The sequence below is a fragment of the Myotis nattereri genome (genome assembly GCF_964212035.1).
Source record: "Myotis nattereri genome assembly, chromosome: 9".
Lineage (NCBI taxonomy): Eukaryota > Metazoa > Chordata > Mammalia > Chiroptera > Vespertilionidae > Myotis > Myotis nattereri.
The window spans coordinates 17,319,912-17,338,563 of record NC_138084.1 but is presented as its reverse complement, the minus strand read 5'-3'; the positions used below and the strand labels follow the sequence as shown (position 1 = coordinate 17,338,563).

The 18,652-nt window shown below is 64.6% G+C and overlaps 1 protein-coding gene across 1 annotated transcript; it reads left to right on the top strand.

Annotated features, from left to right (window-relative positions):
* Positions 1-39: 39 nt before the first annotated feature.
* Positions 40-18,593, top strand: MYBPC3 (myosin binding protein C3; the record flags this gene model as incomplete). Its single annotated transcript, XM_081099300.1, has 31 exons — positions 40-64; positions 1,163-1,429; positions 2,172-2,291; positions 2,368-2,460; positions 2,545-2,693; positions 4,188-4,305; positions 4,767-4,815; positions 5,408-5,461; positions 6,374-6,537; positions 8,665-8,797; positions 9,186-9,310; positions 9,398-9,503; positions 9,601-9,767; positions 10,068-10,233; positions 10,935-11,041; positions 11,145-11,174; positions 12,215-12,354; positions 12,614-12,694; positions 13,129-13,288; positions 13,594-13,698; positions 13,783-13,971; positions 15,047-15,181; positions 15,356-15,523; positions 16,219-16,307; positions 16,466-16,661; positions 16,791-16,930; positions 17,155-17,314; positions 17,427-17,563; positions 17,793-17,979; positions 18,139-18,176; positions 18,299-18,593. The coding sequence occupies 30 exons, from the start codon at positions 40-42 to the stop codon at positions 18,147-18,149; spliced, it is 3,771 nt and encodes a 1,256-aa protein (XP_080955426.1). The 3' UTR covers positions 18,150-18,176; positions 18,299-18,593.
* Positions 18,594-18,652: the final 59 nt, after the last annotated feature.

Below are 18,652 nucleotides of genomic sequence, written 5' to 3'. Positions count from 1 at the left end.
GCCTGTGCCTGCTCCGTTCTTGGTTTGACTTCTCTCAAGATGCCTGAGCCGGGGAAGAAGCCAGGTAGCTCAGGCGGGGGGTGGGCTGAGGTGGGCAGGGCGGGCTGGGGGCCTTACAATCAGGGGCCGGCCTGGGATCGAGCCCTGAGGCGGGTACGTACTGTCTTTCTGGGCCCTTTCCTGACTCGCAGTTTCTCCTTCCTTTCCTACTGCTGGGAGTGAGGGCAACCCAGGGTCAGGGGCAAGGGGGCAGAGAGCCAAGGCAGGAGGTCCCCAGCCCCCCAGCCCCCGTCAGATGCTGGGGACCGTCCCTGAGCCCCATCTCCTTCTGCAGCAAGGGTAGGCCTGGCCTGCCTTCTGGGGAAAGGCCCCAGGCAGGCGCCAGGTGGAGTCTGGATGCGCTTGCTCGCTGAACGCTCCTGGACAAGGCCTTCCCCCATCCGGGTCTCCGTTCCCGTCTCCACCAGGAGGGGTTGGGTTGGTTCTTTCCACCTGTGAGAGGCTCTGCTTTAGGAGCCGGCGCCCCCGTGGCCCCGACCCCGGGCACGGCCCTGCGTTGAGGTTACGCAGACGCTCTGCTCTGGGAGAGGACAGTCAAGAGGCCCCAGCCCGGCCAAGGGCAGAGAAAGTCACAGCCTTTCGCGGGATCGCGGGCCCGGTCCTGGCCTGTGTCCTCGGCGAGGCTGTGCAGGGCAGGGATCCAGTCCCCCGGCCCCAGCCCCCTCCCAGGCCGGCTTTATCTCAGTCGCTGATTCTCAGCCTGAGGCCCTTAGGGGACAAATTTAGCCGCGTCCAAGTAGGCAGATACCCGTCCCTCGCCAAGACCCCAGATGGCGCGGTGGGGGGTGGGGTGGGGTGGGGGGGAGCTGAGCTCCCGGGTTTCCCTGGGCGGGTCACTCTGGGATGCACTTAGCCAAGGTCTTGTGATTAGGACCACAGCCCTGGCTTTCCCGCCTACTGGCTGTGTGATTTTGGTAACGCACTTAACCTCTCTGAGTCTTGGTGCCCTCATCTGAGAGATGGGCGTAAGAGCGACCCCTTTCATTGGAGCAGGAAATGAGGTGATGCGTTCAAGTGCTTATCACCGTGTTGAATGAGAGGGGCCCCAGGGGTGGGGTGCACGGGCAAGCCAGGGCCCCCGCAGCCTCTATTGGGCCTTCAGTCTCAGCCTTCAGCAAGAAGCCACGGTCCGTGGAGGTGGCGGCCGGCGGCCCTGCCGTGTTCGAGGCCGAGACAGAGCGGGCAGGAGTGAAGGTGCGCTGGCAGCGAGGGGGCAGTGACATCAGTGCCAGCGACAAGTTTGGGCTGGCGGCCGAGGGCACGCGGCACACGCTGACAGTGAGGGACGTGGGCCCCGCGGACCAGGGGTCTTACGCAGTCATCGCAGGCTCCTCCAAGGTCAAATTCGACCTCAAGGTCGTAGAAGCAGGTAAGACGCTGGTCAGTCTCCCCTGAGGTTTGAACTTCTGGGGGTTGGAGCAGGGGCCGCCCCGCCACCTCTCCATTGCCCGGGGTGTGGGAGGTGCTTTCCCATCTCTCGCCTTTGCTTCGGCTGTGCCCTCTGCCAGGAAAGCCCCCCTCTGCTGGGAGAGGCCTCTCTGAGTGCCCCCTGCGGCTCCCTGGCCTATCCAGCCACTGTGGAGGCGGGGAAATTCAGAGATGAGCAGTGCGTGAGGCTGCCCTCCCCCTGGACACCCACACTCAGCCCGAAGGTGTGCGCCCCAGGGGAGCCCTGGGGGCTGTGGGCCTGGAGGGAGCCCAGCTGGGGGCCTGGGCCAGGGCAGAGCCTGGGGAAGGAAAGGAGGGTGGACGCCAGAACTGGTCAGAACGGACCCACCGACGTGAGCACAGAGGGTGTGAGCTGGGGAAGCCGGTGCTGGCTCCCGCTCAGTGTGCGCCGCCCACAGGGCTGCATCCAAGCGAGATGCCCCGTGGACAGTGGGTTCCTGGGCCTGATGCTCGGGAGGGACAGTGAGCTCACAGAGGTGGTGGGTAGAAAGGGAGAGAATTTAGGGGAGAGACAAGGTCATGGCGGGTGAGGAAAAGGGAGGAACCAGGTGAGCTGTGCACACACCACAGTATTTAATGCAGCTACAAAGATGGAGGCGAGACCTGGGGCAGGAGGGGTCTGGGTAGAAGCTACTCCACAGCCCCTACCCCATTCCCTGCAGAGCCGGCAGAGCCTGTGACAGCCCCAGCCCCTGCCCCTGCCCCTGCCGAGGCCCCCGGCATTCCCGGAGAAGCCCCGGCCTCAGCCACTGAGGTGGAAGGAGGCTCCCCGAGTCCCGAAGGTGAGAGGGCCGGACAGGGAGGGCCTGGGCCAGTGTGGGGTGTCCCAGCGCAGGTCTCAAAGGCCTCTGCCCACAGGGTCAAGTTCAGCAGCCACCAATGGGCCCGCTGCCCCCGATGACCCCATCGGCCTCTTTGTGACGCGGCCACAGGATGGCGAGGTGACCGTGGGTGAGTGTGGGGCTACCGCAGCCCAGGGGGGAGGGAAGGGCGGCAGCAGAGCTACCTCAAGCCCACTGCCACCGTCTCCTGCAGGTGGCAGCATCACCTTCTCGGCCCGCGTGGCCGGGGCCAGCCTCCTGAAACCGCCCGTAGTCAAGTGGTTCAAGGGCAAGTGGGTGGACCTGAGCAGCAAGGTGGGCCAGCACCTTCAGCTGCACGACAGCTACGACCGGGCCAGCAAGGTGGGCACGGGGCCCTGGGCCCTGGGGTTGTGGGGACACATGGACACTGGGGGGCACACAGCGGTATAAAGAAGGGGGATGGGGAGCCTGGGAAACTCCTTCCACGCCTGTGACTGGCCCAGGGGCGGGCCTCTGGCAGGCAGGCCCACAGGTTCGGTTGTGTGTCTGTGCTGTTGGTTGTGTGGCTGTGCTGTTAGTTGTGTGGCTGTGCTGTTAGTTGTGTGTCTGTGCCATTTGGTTGTATGGCTGTGCTGTTGGTTGTGTGGCTGTACTGTTGGTTGTGTGTCTGTGCTGTTGGTTGTGTGGCTGTGCTGTTAGTTGTGTGGCTGTGCTGTTGGTTGTGTGTCTGTGCTGTTAGTTGTGTGGCTGTACTGTTGGTTGTGTGGCTGTGCTGTTGGTTGTGTGGCTGTACTGTTAGTTGTGTGGCTGTGCTGTTGGTTGTGTGGCTGTGCTGTTGGTTGTGTGGCTGTGCTGTTGGTTGTGTGTCTGTGCTGTTGGTTGTGTGGCTGTGCTGTTGGTTGTGTGTCTGTGCTGTTGGTTGTGTGTCTGTGCCGTTTGGTTGTGTGTCTGTGCTGTTGGTTGTGTGGCTGTGCTGTTGGTTGTGTGGCTGTGCTGTTGGTTGTGTGGCTGTGCTGTTGGTTGTGTGTCTGTGCTATTGGTTGTGTGTCTGTGCCGTTTGGTTGTGTGTCTGTGCTGTTGGTTGTGTGGCTGTGCTGTTGGTTGTGTGTCTGTGCTGTTGGTTGTGTGGCTGTGCTGTTGGTTGTGTGTCTGTGCTATTGGTTGTGTGTCTGTGCCGTTTGGTTGTGTGTCTGTGCTGTTGGTTGTGTGGCTGTGCTGTTGGTTGTGTGGCTGTGCTGTTGGTTGTGTGGCTGTGCTGTTAGTTGTGTGGCTGTGCTGTTGGTTGTGTGGCTGTGCTGTTGGTTGTGTGGCTGTGCTGTTAGTTGTGTGGCTGTGCTGTTGGTTGTGTGGCTGTGCTGTTGGTTGTGTGGCTGTGCTGTTGGTTGTGTGGCTGTGCTGTTAGTTGTGTGGCTGTGCTGTTAGTTGTGTGGCTGTGCTGTTGGTTGTGTGGCTGTGCTGTTAGTTGTGTGGCTGTACTGTTGGTTGTGTGGCTGTGCTGTTAGTTGTGTGGCTGTGCTGTTGGTTGTGTGGCTGTGCTGTTGGTTGTGTGTCTGTGCTGTTGGTTGTGTGTCTGTGCTGTTGGTTGTGTGGCTGTGCTGTTGGTTGTGTGGCTGTGCATCGCAGGAAAGTGCCTCATCTTCAGCGAATGCCACTCGCCCGGTAGCCATCACAGATTTCTGTTTTCTTACCATCCTGTGCCCGCAGATGGCAGTGTGAGTCTTGAGAAGGGGCTCCTTTTGCTATTTACACACAACTGCACGGGTTAACTTCACCTTGAAGGGTGAGAAGGTCGGTGGCCACTAGCCACCCCCCGCCTCCTTCAGGGGTGAGGGCCTCGTCTTTTGACCCCCATCTCCCCAACACCTCACCGCACAGGTCTACCTGTTTGAGCTGCACATCACCGATGCCCAGGCCACCTCCGCTGGCGGCTACCGCTGTGAGGTGTCCACCAAGGACAAGTTTGACAGCTGCAACTTCAACCTCACTGTCCATGGTGAGGGCCCCGGCCCCATCCTGACCTCGGGCTCCCCATGGGTCTGTCCCCGGCACCCGCCTCCGTTCCCCAGCACCAAGGAGGGTGCCTCGTCCCGGCCAGACAGCGCTGACCCTGTGCCCACACCGCCCATGCAGGGGCCCGAGAGAAACCCCGGGAGGCTTCCAGGGCTGGGCTGGGGGACGGCCAAGTGCAGATCTCGTCTGGGTCTTGTCTTGGTGTCCTGGGCTCCTGGCAGGGGAACAGGTGAAGGCGAATTAGGAGAGTAGGAGCTACACCACTTGTGCTGAGGGATTGGGGATCCTAAACCGCCCCCTCCCTGGACCTCGGCCCCGGGCAAGCTCAGGATGTGGGGTCCTGGGGCAGTGCCCCCTCTCCATGGGCCATGGATGGGCAGTCTGTGACCCTGGATGGCCCTCGCGGAAGTTCCTTCCCTGACTCACCTCCCTCTTTGCACCCAGAGGCCATCGGCCCTGGAGACCTAGACCTCCGGTCAGCTTTCCGCCGCACGTGAGTGGCCACCTCCCCTCAGGGCCTGGGGAGGCCAGCCTCGGGGTCCGGGCTGGGGGTGATGTGGGGGAGTCAGGGTTGGGGGTGGTAGGGGGTCCGGGCTGGGGGTGATGTGGGGGGTCAGGGTTGGGGGTGGTAGGGGGTCCGGGCTGGGGGTGATATGGGGGTTCAGGGTTGGGGGTGATAGGGGGGTCTGGGCTGGGGGTGGTGTGGGGGGTCCAGGATGGGGGTGATATGTGGGGGGCAGGGCTGGGGGTGGTGTGGGGGGTCCGGGCTGGGGGTGGTGTGGGGGGTCCAGGCTGGGAGTCATGGGGGGCTTGGGGCTGAAGTTGATGGCCTTGGGGGAGAGCAAGCTCCCTGGGCAGGTGAGGAACTGGGTCTAATTCCCACAGGAGCCTGGCTGGAGGTGGCCGTCGGACCAGGTACCCCTCCCCCGGCCCTACTTGCCCGTACACAGGCCCCGGGTCTGCGATGGGCAGCGAGCCCCCACCCGGCCAGTGTCCCTCTCTCTCACTCTACTCCACCCCAGTCTTCCCGGCTCCCAAGCCCCTCTGGCCGCTCCCGGGGGTCTTCACCGGGTCCTTCTCCACAGTGACAGCAGCGAGGACGCCGGGGTCCTGGACTTCAGCTCGCTGCTGAAGAAGAGGTGAGCCGGGGCGGCTCCAGGCTGCGGTGAGGCCGGGCTCAGCCTGGGTGGCCTCTGCATCCCATACCTCTGAGCTGGCTGTCCTGTCTGTGCCTGGGGCAGCCCTGCCGCTGGGAGGAGTGAGGAGGGCTCTGCAGACGCCCCCGAGCCCTCACACTGCAGCTCTGGGGACCCAGGAGACGCTGGGAGAGGCCCCAGAGCTGCCGGGGTTGCCCGTCCACCCCCACCCAACTGACTCGTGCCCTTTCCTCTCTCCCCACGACCCTGCATCCTGGCCGGTGCTGCTGCGGCCCAGAGAGTAAGCGTGGGGCCTGGTGCTGTGGGCAGCGGGCGCCCTGCCACGCGGTGAGAGCTGGGAGGGCTGGGAGCCGGGCGGACCTGAGCGAGACCCCAGTGACGGGAGTCTCTGAGCCTCGGTTCTCCTGACGCCCGGCTGTGAGGTGGGCAGGGGAGCCTCCAGCCTGTGGTGCGTCCTAGCTGCCCCCAAATAGAGGGGCATGAGTGCTGGGAGGAGGGAGGAGGGTGACCCCTGGGGACCCAGGTCTTGGGGGAGAGATGGCCCTCGCGCTAATGTGTCCCCGCTTTCTGCCCCACCTGGAGCAGCAGCTTCCGGACCCCACGGTGAGTGCGCGGTGACGCCCAGCACCCTGTCCCCTCTGTTACCCCAGGAACCCTCCCTGGCCCCACCCCCAGGCTGAGCCGTAAGCCCCTGGAACCCCGGAACTGGCTGAGGACCCATGTCAGCTCAGGCCACCCCCCCACCCGCCGCCCCCAGGAGGAAAGGATCAGAGGGCGGGGCAGCTAAGGCTCCTTGGTCCTGGCCCCGGGAAGCCCGGCCCCGGGGAGGGGGCTGCAGTCCGGCCCTGGCCATGGGCACCCCCTGAGGCCGGCGTGCATGGACTGCGGACACAGGGACTCGAAGCTGGAGGCCCCAGCCGAGGAGGACGTGTGGGAGATCCTGCGGCAGGCGCCCCCGTCCGAGTACGAGCGCATCGCCTTCCAGCACGGAGTCACCGACCTGCGGGGCATGCTCAAGAGGCTCAAGGGCATGAAGCGGGACGAGAAGAAGAGCACAGGTGAGCCCTCCGCCCCAAACCAGGGACAGGCCCAGGGGAGCCCTCCGCCCCAAACCAGGGACAGGCCCAGGGGAGCCCTCCGCCCCAAACCAGGGACAGGCCCAGGGGAGCCCTCCGCCCCAAACCAGGGACAGGGCCCAGGTGAGCCCTCCGCCCCAAACCAGGGACAGGCCCAGGTGAGCCCTCCGCCCCAAACCAGGGACAGGCCCAGGGGAGCCCTCCGCCCCAAACCAGGGACAGGGCCCAGGTGAGCCCTCCGCCCCAAACCAGGCACAGGGCCCAGGTGAGCCCTCCGCCCCAAACCAGGGACAGGCCCAGGGGAGCCCTCCGCCCCAAACCAGGGACAGGGCCCAGGTGAGCCCTCCGCCCCAAACCAGGGACAGGGCCCAGGGGAGCCCTCCGCCCCAAACCAGGGACAGGGCCCAGGTGAGCCCTCCGCCCCAAACCAGGCACAGGGCCCAGGTGAGCCCTCCGCCCCAAACCAGGGACAGGCCCAGGGGAGCCCTCCGCCCCAAACCAGGGACAGGCCCAGGGGAGCCCTCCGCCCCAAACCAGGGACAGGGCACAGGTGAGCCCTCCGCCCCAAACCAGGGACAGGCCCAGGTGAGCCCTCCACCCCAAACCAGGGACAGGCCCAGGGGAGCCCTCCGCCCCAAACCAGGCACAGGGCCCAGGTGAGCCCTCCGCCCCAAACCAGGGACAGGGCCCAGGGGAGCCCTCCGCCCCAAACCAGGGACAGGGCACAGGTGAGCCCTCCGCCCCAAACCAGGGACAGGGCCCAGGGGAGCCCTCCGCCCCAAACCAGGGACAGGCCCAGGGGAGCCCTCCGCCCCAACCAGGCACAGGGCCCAGGTGAGCCCTCCGCCCCAAACCAGGGACAGGGCCCAGGGGAGCCCTCAGCCCCAAACCAGGGACAGGCCCAGGGGAGCCCTCCGCCCCAAACCAGGGACAGGCCCAGGGGAGCCCTCCGCCCCAAACCAGGGACAGGCCCAGGGGAGCCCTCCGCCCCAAACCAGGGACAGGGCCCAGGGGAGCCCTCCGCCCCAAACCAGGGACAGGGCCCAGGTGAGCCCTCCGCCCCAAACCAGGGACAGGCCCAGGGGAGCCCTCCGCCCCAAACCAGGGACAGGCCCAGATGAGCCCTCCGCCCCAAACCAGGGACAGGGCCCAGGGGAGCCCTCAGCCCCAAACCAGGGACAGGCCCAGGGGAGCCCTCCGCCCCAAACCAGGGACAGGCCCAGGGGAGCCCTCCGCCCCAAACCAGGGACAGGCCCAGATGAGCCCTCCGCCCCAAACCAGGGACAGGGCCCAGGGGAGCCCTCCCGCCCCAAAGGGACAGGGCCCAGGGGAGCCCTCCCACCCCAAACCAGGGACAGGGCCCAGGTGAGCCCTCTGCCCCAAACCAGGGACAGGGCCCAGGTGAGCCCTCGGCCCAAACCAGGGACAGGCCCAGGGGAGCCCTCCGCCCCAAACCAGGGACAGGCCCAGGGGAGCCCTCCGCTCCAAATGAAAACCAGGCGATCCCCCCCCCCCGCCCCGCCCCCGCCCCCGCCCCCCGGAAAAGAGGAGAAGCCTGCTGCACCCTCTCTGCCCAAGAAAAGGGGAAGAAGCCAGGTTAGGCCAGAGACCTCCACCTGGGAGGAGAGAGGGGCCTGTGACTCCTCCTCTCAGGAAACAGAACAAAAGAAACAGAAGGGGCGGGGCCAGCCCCTCACCCAAGGCAGGTGGCCCTTCCCCAGCATGGCTGACAGCCAGGTGGCAGCCCTGAGGATGAGCTGGGAAGGCAGGGGCCTCACCCGCCCTCTGGGCAGGAGCGCAAACACCGAGGTTGCTGCTAACACCGAGTCCGGGGCAGACAGGGCCCTTCCTCCCGCCACCTGCTTCCTCGCGGAGCCTCTGTCCGTCTGGAAGCCCCCGACCGTGTCCCTGAGCTGAGCAGGTACAGAGGCCCCCGAGGAAGACAGGCGAACAGAGAGAGACTCAGCACAGTGGAGACCAGGGCGACAAAGGGGCGGCCGGAGGCTGGGCCCTCTGCCACGTGGCTGTGGGCGAGAGCCTTCCGCCAGGGCCAGCCGGGGTGGGGGCGGGGCGGGGCGGCCGGGAGCAGGGCTGAGGGGTGGTGCTCAGCCTTCCAGAAGAAGCTGCAGCCGGCCTACCAGGTGAACAAGGGCCACAAGATCCGGCTGACCGTGGAGCTGGCCGACCCCGACGCCGAGGTCAAGTGGCTGAAGAATGGACAGGAGATCCAGATGAGCGGCAGGTGCGCCAGGGCCGGAGCAGGTTCTGGGGGCGGGGGGGGGGGTGCGGCGAGGGGACCCTGGTTGGGGGGTGCTCCCAGCCCTGCCCTCTCTGCCTCTCCATCGTGTCCTCTGTCTCTGTCCCTCTCTCCGCATTTCTCTCTCGCTGGGTCTAATTTCCCATGTTTCTCTTTCTTTCCATCTTTGCTCCTCGCTTTTTCTCTTGGTCTCGCTTCCTCCCGTCGGGGACACACCTATGGCCCCTTCTGTTCCACAGCAAGTAAGGCCCCGCTCGCGCTCACAGGAGGCTTGGTTACGGCATGGGGCGGTGGCGGTGGCGGGGGCGGGCAGGGAGGGGGCACCAGGAGCTGAGGCCACAGCTTTCACCTCTCTTCCGCGGCCTCTGCCCAGGTACATCTTCGAGTCCAATGGCGCCAAGCGCACACTGACCATCAGCCAGTGCTCGCTGGCGGACGACGCGGCCTACCAGTGCGTGGTGGGCGGGGAGAAGTGCAGCACCGAGCTCTTTGTCAAAGGTGGGCCCTGGGCCCGGGGACCTGGGGACTCAGCAGAGGTGGCCCAGAGGGACCCGTCCATCACGCCCCCCCCCCCTGCCTCCGCAGAGCCCCCTGTGCTGATCGTGAGGCCCCTGGAGGACCAGCTGGTGATGGTGGGGCAGCGGGTGGAGTTCGAGTGCGAGGTGTCTGAGGAGGGGGCTCAGGTGAAGTGGTGAGTGCCAGGGGCCTGGGGCTGGGGCCTGGGACGGGGTGGGAGGCCTGGGCACCCCCAGAGGAGGCCACAGCACTTGCTGCCCCCCACCGGCCAGGCTGAAGGACGGGGTGGAGCTGACTCGGGAAGAGACCTTCAAGTACCGGTTCAAGAAGGACGGCCGCAAACACCACCTGATCATCAACGAGGCGACCCTGGAGGACGCCGGGCACTACGCGCTGCGCACCAGCGGGGGCCAGGCGCTGGCCGAGCTCATCGTGCAGGGTGAGGCCGCGGCCGGGGGGGGGGGGGTGTGGGGGGAGCACACGGCCCCACGGCCCAGGACAGGAATCATGCCAGCCGGATCGAAGCCTCACCCGGACACCCCGAGCTTCACCTTCCTCATCTGTGAAAGGGGGAGGCTGAGGCTGCCACCTCAGCGGGCAGGGGGAGGGTCGGGTGGGCCTGGCTAGTGCCACGCACACACACTTGAGGTCCCTTCCCATGCCCACGTGCTCTCCCAGGGATTCCCGTCCACACCCGCACACGCCCTCCCCGGCTCACCAGCTCTGCCCTGCCCCCCAGAGAAGAAGCTGGAGGTGTATCAGAGCATCGCCGACCTGACGGTGGGCGCCAAGGACCAGGCCGTGTTCAAGTGCGAGGTGTCGGACGAGAACGTGCGGGGCGTGTGGCTGAAGAACGGGAAGGAGCTGGTGCCCGACAGCCGGATAAAGGTGTCCCACATCGGGCGGTGAGTGTGCGGGCCATGGGACAGCGGAGGCTGGGACAGAGACGACAGAGAGACAGACTGACACCCCGGGAGACGGAGACAGACAGAGAGACACACAGAGAGACAGGGAGAAGCAGACAGAGGGACAGAGAAAGAGATAGAGACGGAGACAGACAGAGTGGACAGAGATGGACAAAGAGAGACAGGCAGGCAGACAGGCAGGACACAGACTGAAATGGAAGGTAAGAAGAAGAGACGAAGACAGACAGAAAGCTGTGGGGAGACAGAAGCACAGAGGAGAGTCCCTCAGAGCCGGAGAGAAGCAGGGAGAGAGGCAGAGGGGCTTCGCCCTGGGCCCAGCCCTCCCCAGTGGTGACGGGGCAGGAGCCACGGCGAGGCCAGGCCTGGCGGGGGGCCCTCACTCTCGCCCACTCTCTTACTCATGCCCCGAGCATCTGGGCCGGCCCGTGCTGGGCCCAAGGTCATGGAGATTAATGAGACCAGCCTCTGTCCAGCCTCCAAGGGCCCAGCCTAGGGACACTTCTACCCTGCCTACACGAGAGGCGCTGGAAAAGTCAAAAACAAAGAAAGAAAGCACTTAAAACATCAGAACCCCAGTGAGCTAGGAGGGGGCCAGGGCCCCTGGAGCTCTGGCTGGGGTGTCCAGGGAGGCCAGGGGCGTGTGGCCCAGTGGGACCCTCTGAGCCACTGCTGCCCTGCAGGGTCCACAAACTGACCATCGATGACGTCACGCCTGCGGATGAGGCTGACTACAGCTTCGTGCCTGAGGGCTTCGCCTGCAATCTGTCCGCCAAGCTCCACTTCATGGGTGAGCTGCGCCCTGGCGGGGGGGGGGGGGGGGTGGTGGCAGGGGGCCCTGTCGCTGGGCCCTGCCTTTGCCCTGGTGCCAGCTGCTCTTCCTTCTCTTGCAGAGGTCAAGATTGACTTCGTGCCCAGGCAGGGTGAGTCTCAGGGCCCCTGTGTGCCCCCTCCTCATACCCCCACCACCGCCATGTCTCCCCTCCACTCACAGAGAAGAACAGAGATCTGGGAGAGGGACCTTGAGACCCAGCCCAGCTCTGCCACTCAGGACTATGGGCCAACGATAATTCTCAGCCTCAGTTTCCTCATCTCTAAAATGGGGACCCTAGTATTGTCTCCTCCATAGGGTGGTGGGAAAGATGAGAGGAGATGGTGGGTGAGCCATCAGATGGCAGCACAGATGTGAGATTTTACTATTTCTTTTCCTGCTTTTGGAAGAGTCTCTCCTACTTTCAGATAAAACTTTAACCAGGAGAATAGACCAGACTGAGGCATGCTCTAGAGCAGGGGTCCTCAGACTACGACGGCCCGCGGGCCACATGCGGCCCGCCGAAAACATTTGTTTTTTTCCTTCAAAATAAGATCTGTGCAGTGTGCATAGGAATTTGTTCATAGTTTTTTTTAAAACTATAGTCCTGCCCTCCAACGGTCTGAGGGACAGTGAACTGGCCCCCTGTTTAAAAAGTTTGAGGATCCCTGCTCTAGAGTAGTACCTTCCAAATGGGGTTCACTTCATATAAGATACTCCGTTCAGAGGGGTTCCGTGGTAAAGTAACTTTGGGGAATACTGAACACCTGCCCCCATACCCCCTCTTGCATAGTTAAGAAATGTGCTTAATTTTGTTTAATCCAGGGTTTCTTAAACTGTTTGTTTGTTTTTCTGGCAGTACATTGATGTCCCTGCCCCTCCACTCCCCACCCCCCAGCACAGTTTAAGAAATGCTGCATGAGGCATCCTGATAATACAACTTCCCCGGAACTTCCTGGAGTGATAGAATATTCTAGATCTTGATTGGGTGGTGCTTATGCCAGTGTGTACATTTGTCAAAACTCTGCAAGCTCTATGCTCAGATCTCAGCATCTCATTGTGTGTGAATTATGCCTCAGCAATAAAACGGCAGGGACACGTGCTCCTCCGGGTGTCCCCTCTGCCTCTGACCTGTGTGTGTGCCCACCCCAGAGCCTCCCAAGATCCACCTGGACTGCCCTGGCCGCCAGCCGGACACCATCGTGGTCGTGGCCGGGAACAAGCTGCGCCTGGACGTTCCTATCTCCGGGGACCCTGCTCCCACGGTGATCTGGCAGAAGACCATGACACAGGTGCCGCGGGCCCCTCCTCCACTTCCCATCTGTGAAATGGGTGCTTGGGACCAGTGAGCGCCGCGACCTGCTCCCCCCATGTGCGTGCCCTCTGGTGGCCCCTGGCCGGGAGTGTGGAGATGCAGCTGGCTGGGTGATGGGCAGCAGAGGAGGCGGGCAAAGGAGAAACAGAGGGGCCGCTGGGCAGGGACTCCCCCTCACCCCCGGGCTGAGTCAGCCACCTTCCCCCTCCTTCCCTTCCCTTCTGCTCTGTTCCCAGGGGAAAAAGGTCCCAGCTGGGCAGGCACCTGATGCCCCAGGGGATGCAGGTGCCAGTGACGAGTGGGTGTTTGAAAAGAAGGTGAGTGAGGCTGGAGGTAGGACCGGGCTTGTTTGCACACGGGACCCACCCTTGGGCAAGGCCTCCGAGAAGGTGCCATAGAGAAGGTGCCACATCTGGTCAGCGGTGCTCCTGCCCCAGGCGGGGTCTCCACGCACACACCACACATGTCTGTCCAGCATTTCACCCTCCTCATCGCGGGAAGCCCTCTTGCTCCTGCTGCTGCTGGTCCTCTGCCAGCAGCCATGAGGGACCCTCACAGTGGCTCTGTGAGGTCACGTTATCCCCACTCAGCGGACAAGGAAACAGAGGCACAGAGAGGACACGGGGCTGTGCCTCCCCCAGACCCTGTGCTGAGCTCCTTTCCCATCTCGGGGCTGTTGGCCATCCCAGAGGCTGCAGAAGCTTCTGGAGTCCAACATGGACCCTCCCCCCGCCCATGTCCCCCTCCCCAGCTGCTGTGTGAGACCGAGGGCCGGGTCCGAGTGGAGACCACCAAGGACCGCAGCATCTTCACCGTCGAGGGGGCAGAGAAGGAAGACGAGGGTGTCTACACGGTCACCGTGAAGAACCCTGTGGGCGAGGACCAGGTCAACCTGACAGTCAAGGTCATCGGTGAGGCCGGCCGGCCGGGGTCCGGGCAGGGAAGGGAAAGGGGCGACCAGGGAGGGCCCATCCGCCGACTCATTGAGTCACTGAGCACACGTGGCAGGCCAGGCTCGCAGGTCCAGGGGGAGGATGGGGACGGGGACACGGGTGAACATGGGCAGTGGGAGCCATGAAGGGTGGGTCCGAGGCGACATGACCAGAACTGCCTTCCAGAGGGCTGCTCTGGCTCTGGGGGTGGTTGGGGGGTAAGGGGATGAGCAACATTGACCCTGGGCCCGGGCAGGGCTGATGTGGGTCCCCGACTCCCCCAGATGTGCCGGATCCCCCTGCGGCCCCCAAGATCAGCAACGTGGGCGAGGACTCCTGCACGGTGCAGTGGGAGCCGCCTGCCTACGACGGCGGGCAGCCCGTCCTGGGTGAGTAGAGGGCACCAGGGCCGACCCGAGGGCAGGGTGGGGGTGCCTGGGCCCCAGACCGCAGCCCCTGCCTCCCTTCGGCAGGCTACATCCTGGAGCGCAAGAAGAAGAAGAGCTACCGGTGGATGCGGCTGAACTTCGACCTGCTGCGGGACCTGCAGCACGAGGCGCGGCGCATGATCGAGGGCGTGGTGTACGAGATGCGCGTCTACGCGGTCAACGCCATCGGCATGTCCCGGCCCAGCCCTGCCTCCCAGCCCTTCATGCCCGTCGGTGAGCCGGCCCCGCCTGGCGCGGCCCTCGTGCCGTCCCCGGCCAAGGGGCTCGAGAGCAGCTGCTCTGTGTGGGCGGCCACCACACTGGGCATTTACACCCCTGGTCTGTCATCTGGGATCAGGGGCAATCGCTCATCTCACAGATGAAGCGAGTGAGGCTCCGAGAAGTTAAGTGACTTGCTCAAGGCCCCCCAGCTGGTGGGGCCGGAGCGGGGACTCACACCCCCTAAGCCTTGTCTCATCTTCGCGAGGCTCACCTTCCACTCTGTGGAAGGGGGTAAGGCACCGACTTCACAGAGCTGTGGTTAGGGCGACAGGAGTTAGTGCCGGCAGAGCATCTGGTCTACAGCAGGTGCTCAAGAATGGCAATTGCCCCCTGTCCTCTGCTCCCTCCAACCAGGGTTGTCCGGGGGAAACAAGGGGAGGGCAGCAGGTGTCTGAGGCCCGAGGCACGTCTGTCTGTGGGAAGGGCCCTGGACCAGGAGTTGGACATCGAGTTTGCCCAGCCAGCTCCACCGTCCCAGGAGGCCCGCCTGAGCCGTCGCCTCACCGAAGCCTCAGTTCCCTCGTCTGCAGTTCGGGGGCAGAAAGGGTAGCGCAGACATGGAGGGTGTGGCAGGCTCTCCAGGAACCCCATCCCTACAGGGATGTGTGAGCCTTTGGGAGCAGCTGTCTGAGGCTGGGGGAGGCGCCCCCTCCAGCCCAGGGGGAGGGCAGAGCTTGGGGCGATGGCAGGAAGGGGTGCCTGTGGGGAGAGGGGTCCAGGCCTCCTTCGTTAGGACTGACTTGCCGTTTGCTCGGCTCTGAGTCAGCTCACCCGTTGCAGGGGAGGAGACGCCCGTGTTGCAGGCTAGCTTCCCGCACTCGCGCTCTCGGACAGAAGTGGCTCCTTCTAAGCTCTCTGAGGCTTTGGGTGCCTTCTCCTGCTTGGAGCTCTTTTGTACCTGTTTGTTTTTAAGCTTATCTAGCGGCACGCCTGTTAACGGAGCTTAAATGTCTCTTAAAGTGCTTGAAAGCCAGCCGAAGGGGAAGCCCCGGGTGACTCAGGCCCCGCTCTGCCCTCCTCTGCCCAGGCCCCCCCAGCGAGCCCACCCACCTGGCGGTGGAGGACATCTCCGACACCACAGTGTCCCTCAAGTGGAGGCCCCCGGAGCGCGAGGGAGCCGGAGGCCTGGATGGCTACAGTGTGGAGTACTGCCAGGAGGGCGGTGAGTGTCGCTGCCCAGCCTGGGCCCGCAGCCTGTGCCCTTCTCTAAACAGCCCTGCCGGGCACCTGCCACCCCGCGGGGCCCTCCCTGCAGCGGCAGCCCCGACAGCCACCAGAGGCAGGCAGCAGGGTGGTGTCGATGCTGACACTGCCCGTGGTTTTGCAATCCCCCCAGGCTCCGAGTGGGTGGCTGCCCTCCAGGGGCTGACAGAGCGCACCTCGATGCTGGTGAAGGACCTGCCCACGGGGGCCCGGCTGCTCTTCCGGGTGCGGGCACACAATGTGGCCGGGCCTGGAGCCCCCGCCACCACCAAGGAGCCCGTGACGGTGCAGGAGATCCTGCGTGAGTGCCCCTTTGGTCACAGAACTTGCCACTGACACCTGGCCCTGGGGCCCCTGGAGGTGGGGACGGTCAGACGGGCCCTCCTGGGGGAGGAGCTGCCTGCTGGGCAGGGACTGGAGGGGCAGGAGCCTTCATCCAGGCCCCAGGCCCAGGGCAAACCTGGGCAGAAAGTGTCCTCTTGGTTTCCCCTGTCAGCCCGTCTGGGGCAGGGAAAGCACGGGTTATTGTGCATCCTCTGCCCCGTGAGTCTCGGCTCCAGCAGGTAGATCTTGTCCTTGTGCTCAGGACTGAGCAGTGATGCCTCTTGGGGTCAAGCTGACCCATCTGGGCCTCGCTTCCTAACAAAGGATCAACCGTGTGTAAGGACTGGTTCTCAGGGTGGAAAGAGACAGCAAACTGGGTGGTAATAGGGTCCAAAGCCTAGATTTGCATCCTGGCCTGTGTGACCTCAAGCAAGTTGCACACCCTCTCTGATCCCTGCCTCCTGAGCAGTGTGGTGAGGCTCAGGGGGAAGCAGGCGCTTTGTGAACCCTCTGGGGCTGGGTTAGGGGGAGCTATAGGAGGGGACACCTAGGGAGCAGTGCTTTTTTAGCTGCAGCTCTCTGGGCCCTGCCTCAGGAGAGAATGGAGCCATGGCACACCTCAGGCCTTGGGCCGGGGTGGCTCTCGCTGAGCTGCCCACTCCACATCCACAGAGCGGCCACGGCTCCAGCTGCCCAGGCACCTACGCCAGACCATCCAGAGGAGGGTCGGGGAGCCTGTGAACCTCCTCATTCCTTTCCAGGTAGGGCTGGCCCCTTCTCTGTCCTGTTGTGTGTGGCTCATGCCTCGCGGACAGATGTGCCTCGGGGCTCACCCGAGACCCCACCCGGGCACGTGAGGATGGGGGTGGCCGGCTCTCAGGGAGAGCCAGGCTTGGGGGTGAGCTGTCCCTCCCCACAGGGCAAGCCCCGGCCTCAGGTGACCTGGACCAAAGAGGGGCAGCCATTGGCGGGCGAGGAGGTGAGCATCCGCAACAGCCCCACGGACACCATCCTCTTCATCCGGGCCGCTCGCCGCGCCCACTCCGGCACCTACCAGGTGACGCTGCGCATCGAGAACATGGAGGACAAGGCGACGCTGGTCCTGCAGATCGTTGGTGCGTGGCCCTGGGGCCTCCCTCTAGCCCGTTGGCTTCTGGTCCCCGAGCTGGGCCGCCAGGCCCCGGCTGGCGGGGTGATGGGCCCTGGAGCAGGGTGTGGGGTTCCACCGGGTCTGTCTCCTGCAGACAAGCCAAGTCCTCCCCAGGACATCCGGGTCACAGAGGCGTGGGGCTTCAATGTGGCTCTGGAGTGGAAGCCACCCCAAGACGATGGCAACACCGAGATCTCGGGGTACACGGTACAGAAAGCAGACAAGAAGACCATGGTGAGCCTGGGCCCCCCCGACATGCACCCCTCCTGGGGCCTGGCAGGCCCAGGTCTCAGCTGCACTCCCCTGCCCTGAGAATGGGCCGCCTCTCACCCTCCGTGACCTGGTCTCCGCACAGCTGGGGTGCAGACACCAGGGGTACCGAGAGGCCCCTGGTAGGAAGCAGGGCCTGCCCTCCAGCCCCCAGCCCCAGCCCCAGAGACCCCTTCTCCACCCCGCAGGAGTGGTTCACGGTCCTGGAGCATTACCGCCGCACCCACTGTGTGGTGTCCGAGCTCATCATCGGCAACGGCTACTACTTCCGGGTCTTTAGCCACAACATGGTGGGGCCCAGTGACAAAGCCGCCACCACCAAGGAGCCCGTCTTCATCCCCAGACCAGGTGCTGGGCCCTCACGCCCACCCCCGGGGGCGTTGGGGCAGGCAGCCAGTGGGCACAGGGAGGGAGCCTGGCTGGGTGCGGCCCTCTTGGTACAAAACCCTGTCACCGCCAGGCATCACATATGAGCCGCCCGACTACAAGGCCATGGACTTCTCCGAGGCCCCAAGCTTCACCCACCCCCTGGTGAACCGCTCGGTCATCGCCGGCTACAATGCCACTCTCTGCTGTGCCGTCCGAGGCAGCCCCAAGGTAGGGAACCCAGGCCCAGGCGGCAGAGCTCCGGCCTCGAGCTGTCCCCTTCTCTCTGCCTCTCCCTGAGCAGGGCCTGGCACACCCCATCAGCTCTCCGTTCCCAGCCTTGGACAGTTTGGGACTCCAGTGGGAGCCCCCGGAGTAGAAACACAAATGCCGATCTCCCTCCATCCCTGCCAGGTCCTCTCCACCTGAGTCCCCCTCCTTCCCACTGTCTGGTTTATAGCCCAAGATCTCCTGGCTCAAGAACGGCCTGGACCTGGGAGGAGACGCCCGCTTCCGCATGTTCAGCAAGCAGGGCGTGCTGACCCTGGAGATCAGAAAGCCCTGCCCCTACGACGGGGGTGTCTATGTCTGCAGGGCCACCAACCTGCAGGGCGAGGCACAGTGTGAGTGCCGCCTGGAGGTGCGAGGTGAGGAGCCCGCCGGGCCAGGGCCTGGGTGGAAGAGCGGGCGGGGCCCCAGCTGCTCTGCCTAGAAGAGCAGTGGTCGCCACATCCGCTGCTCCCAGCCTCTGGGAGGACGGGTGGTGCTGGAAGGTGCAGCCCACAGCACAGCCTCCTTCTCTGCAGTGCCTCAGTGACCAGGCTGCCTCCTCGGGGACGGCCAGGTATGTGCTCGGAACCGCCCCAGGCCCAAATCAGCCTTGGCCCTTGGTGCAGGGCCACAGCCCTTGGAAATGGGGTGCAGGTGGCTCTTAGTCCAGCTCACTCACAAGGGAATCTGTGTCAGAGGTGCCACCGGATGCCAGCCGTGTGACAGGAGCCTGAGGGGAGCTGGACAAGCCTCCTCCGGCTGCTGGACACGTGTGCGCGGTGTGACCGGGCCGGCCGGAGCATCGCAGGCTGCAGAGGGGTGATGAGCAGGCGTGGGGACTGTGCAGACTGACCCTTCGGAGCTCCCGCTGAAGCTCTCCCATCGTGGGGGCGAAGAGCGCGTGAGCTCGGGAAATGATGGCTGCGGACGTCTTTCTGGCCTGCCGCTCTCCCCGGGGGGTACGGGCAATAAAGATCAGTGCAGCACAGAGACCTGGCTCGTCCTGTCCCACGGGTTTCACACAGGCACAGGGAGACTTAGTTGGTCTTC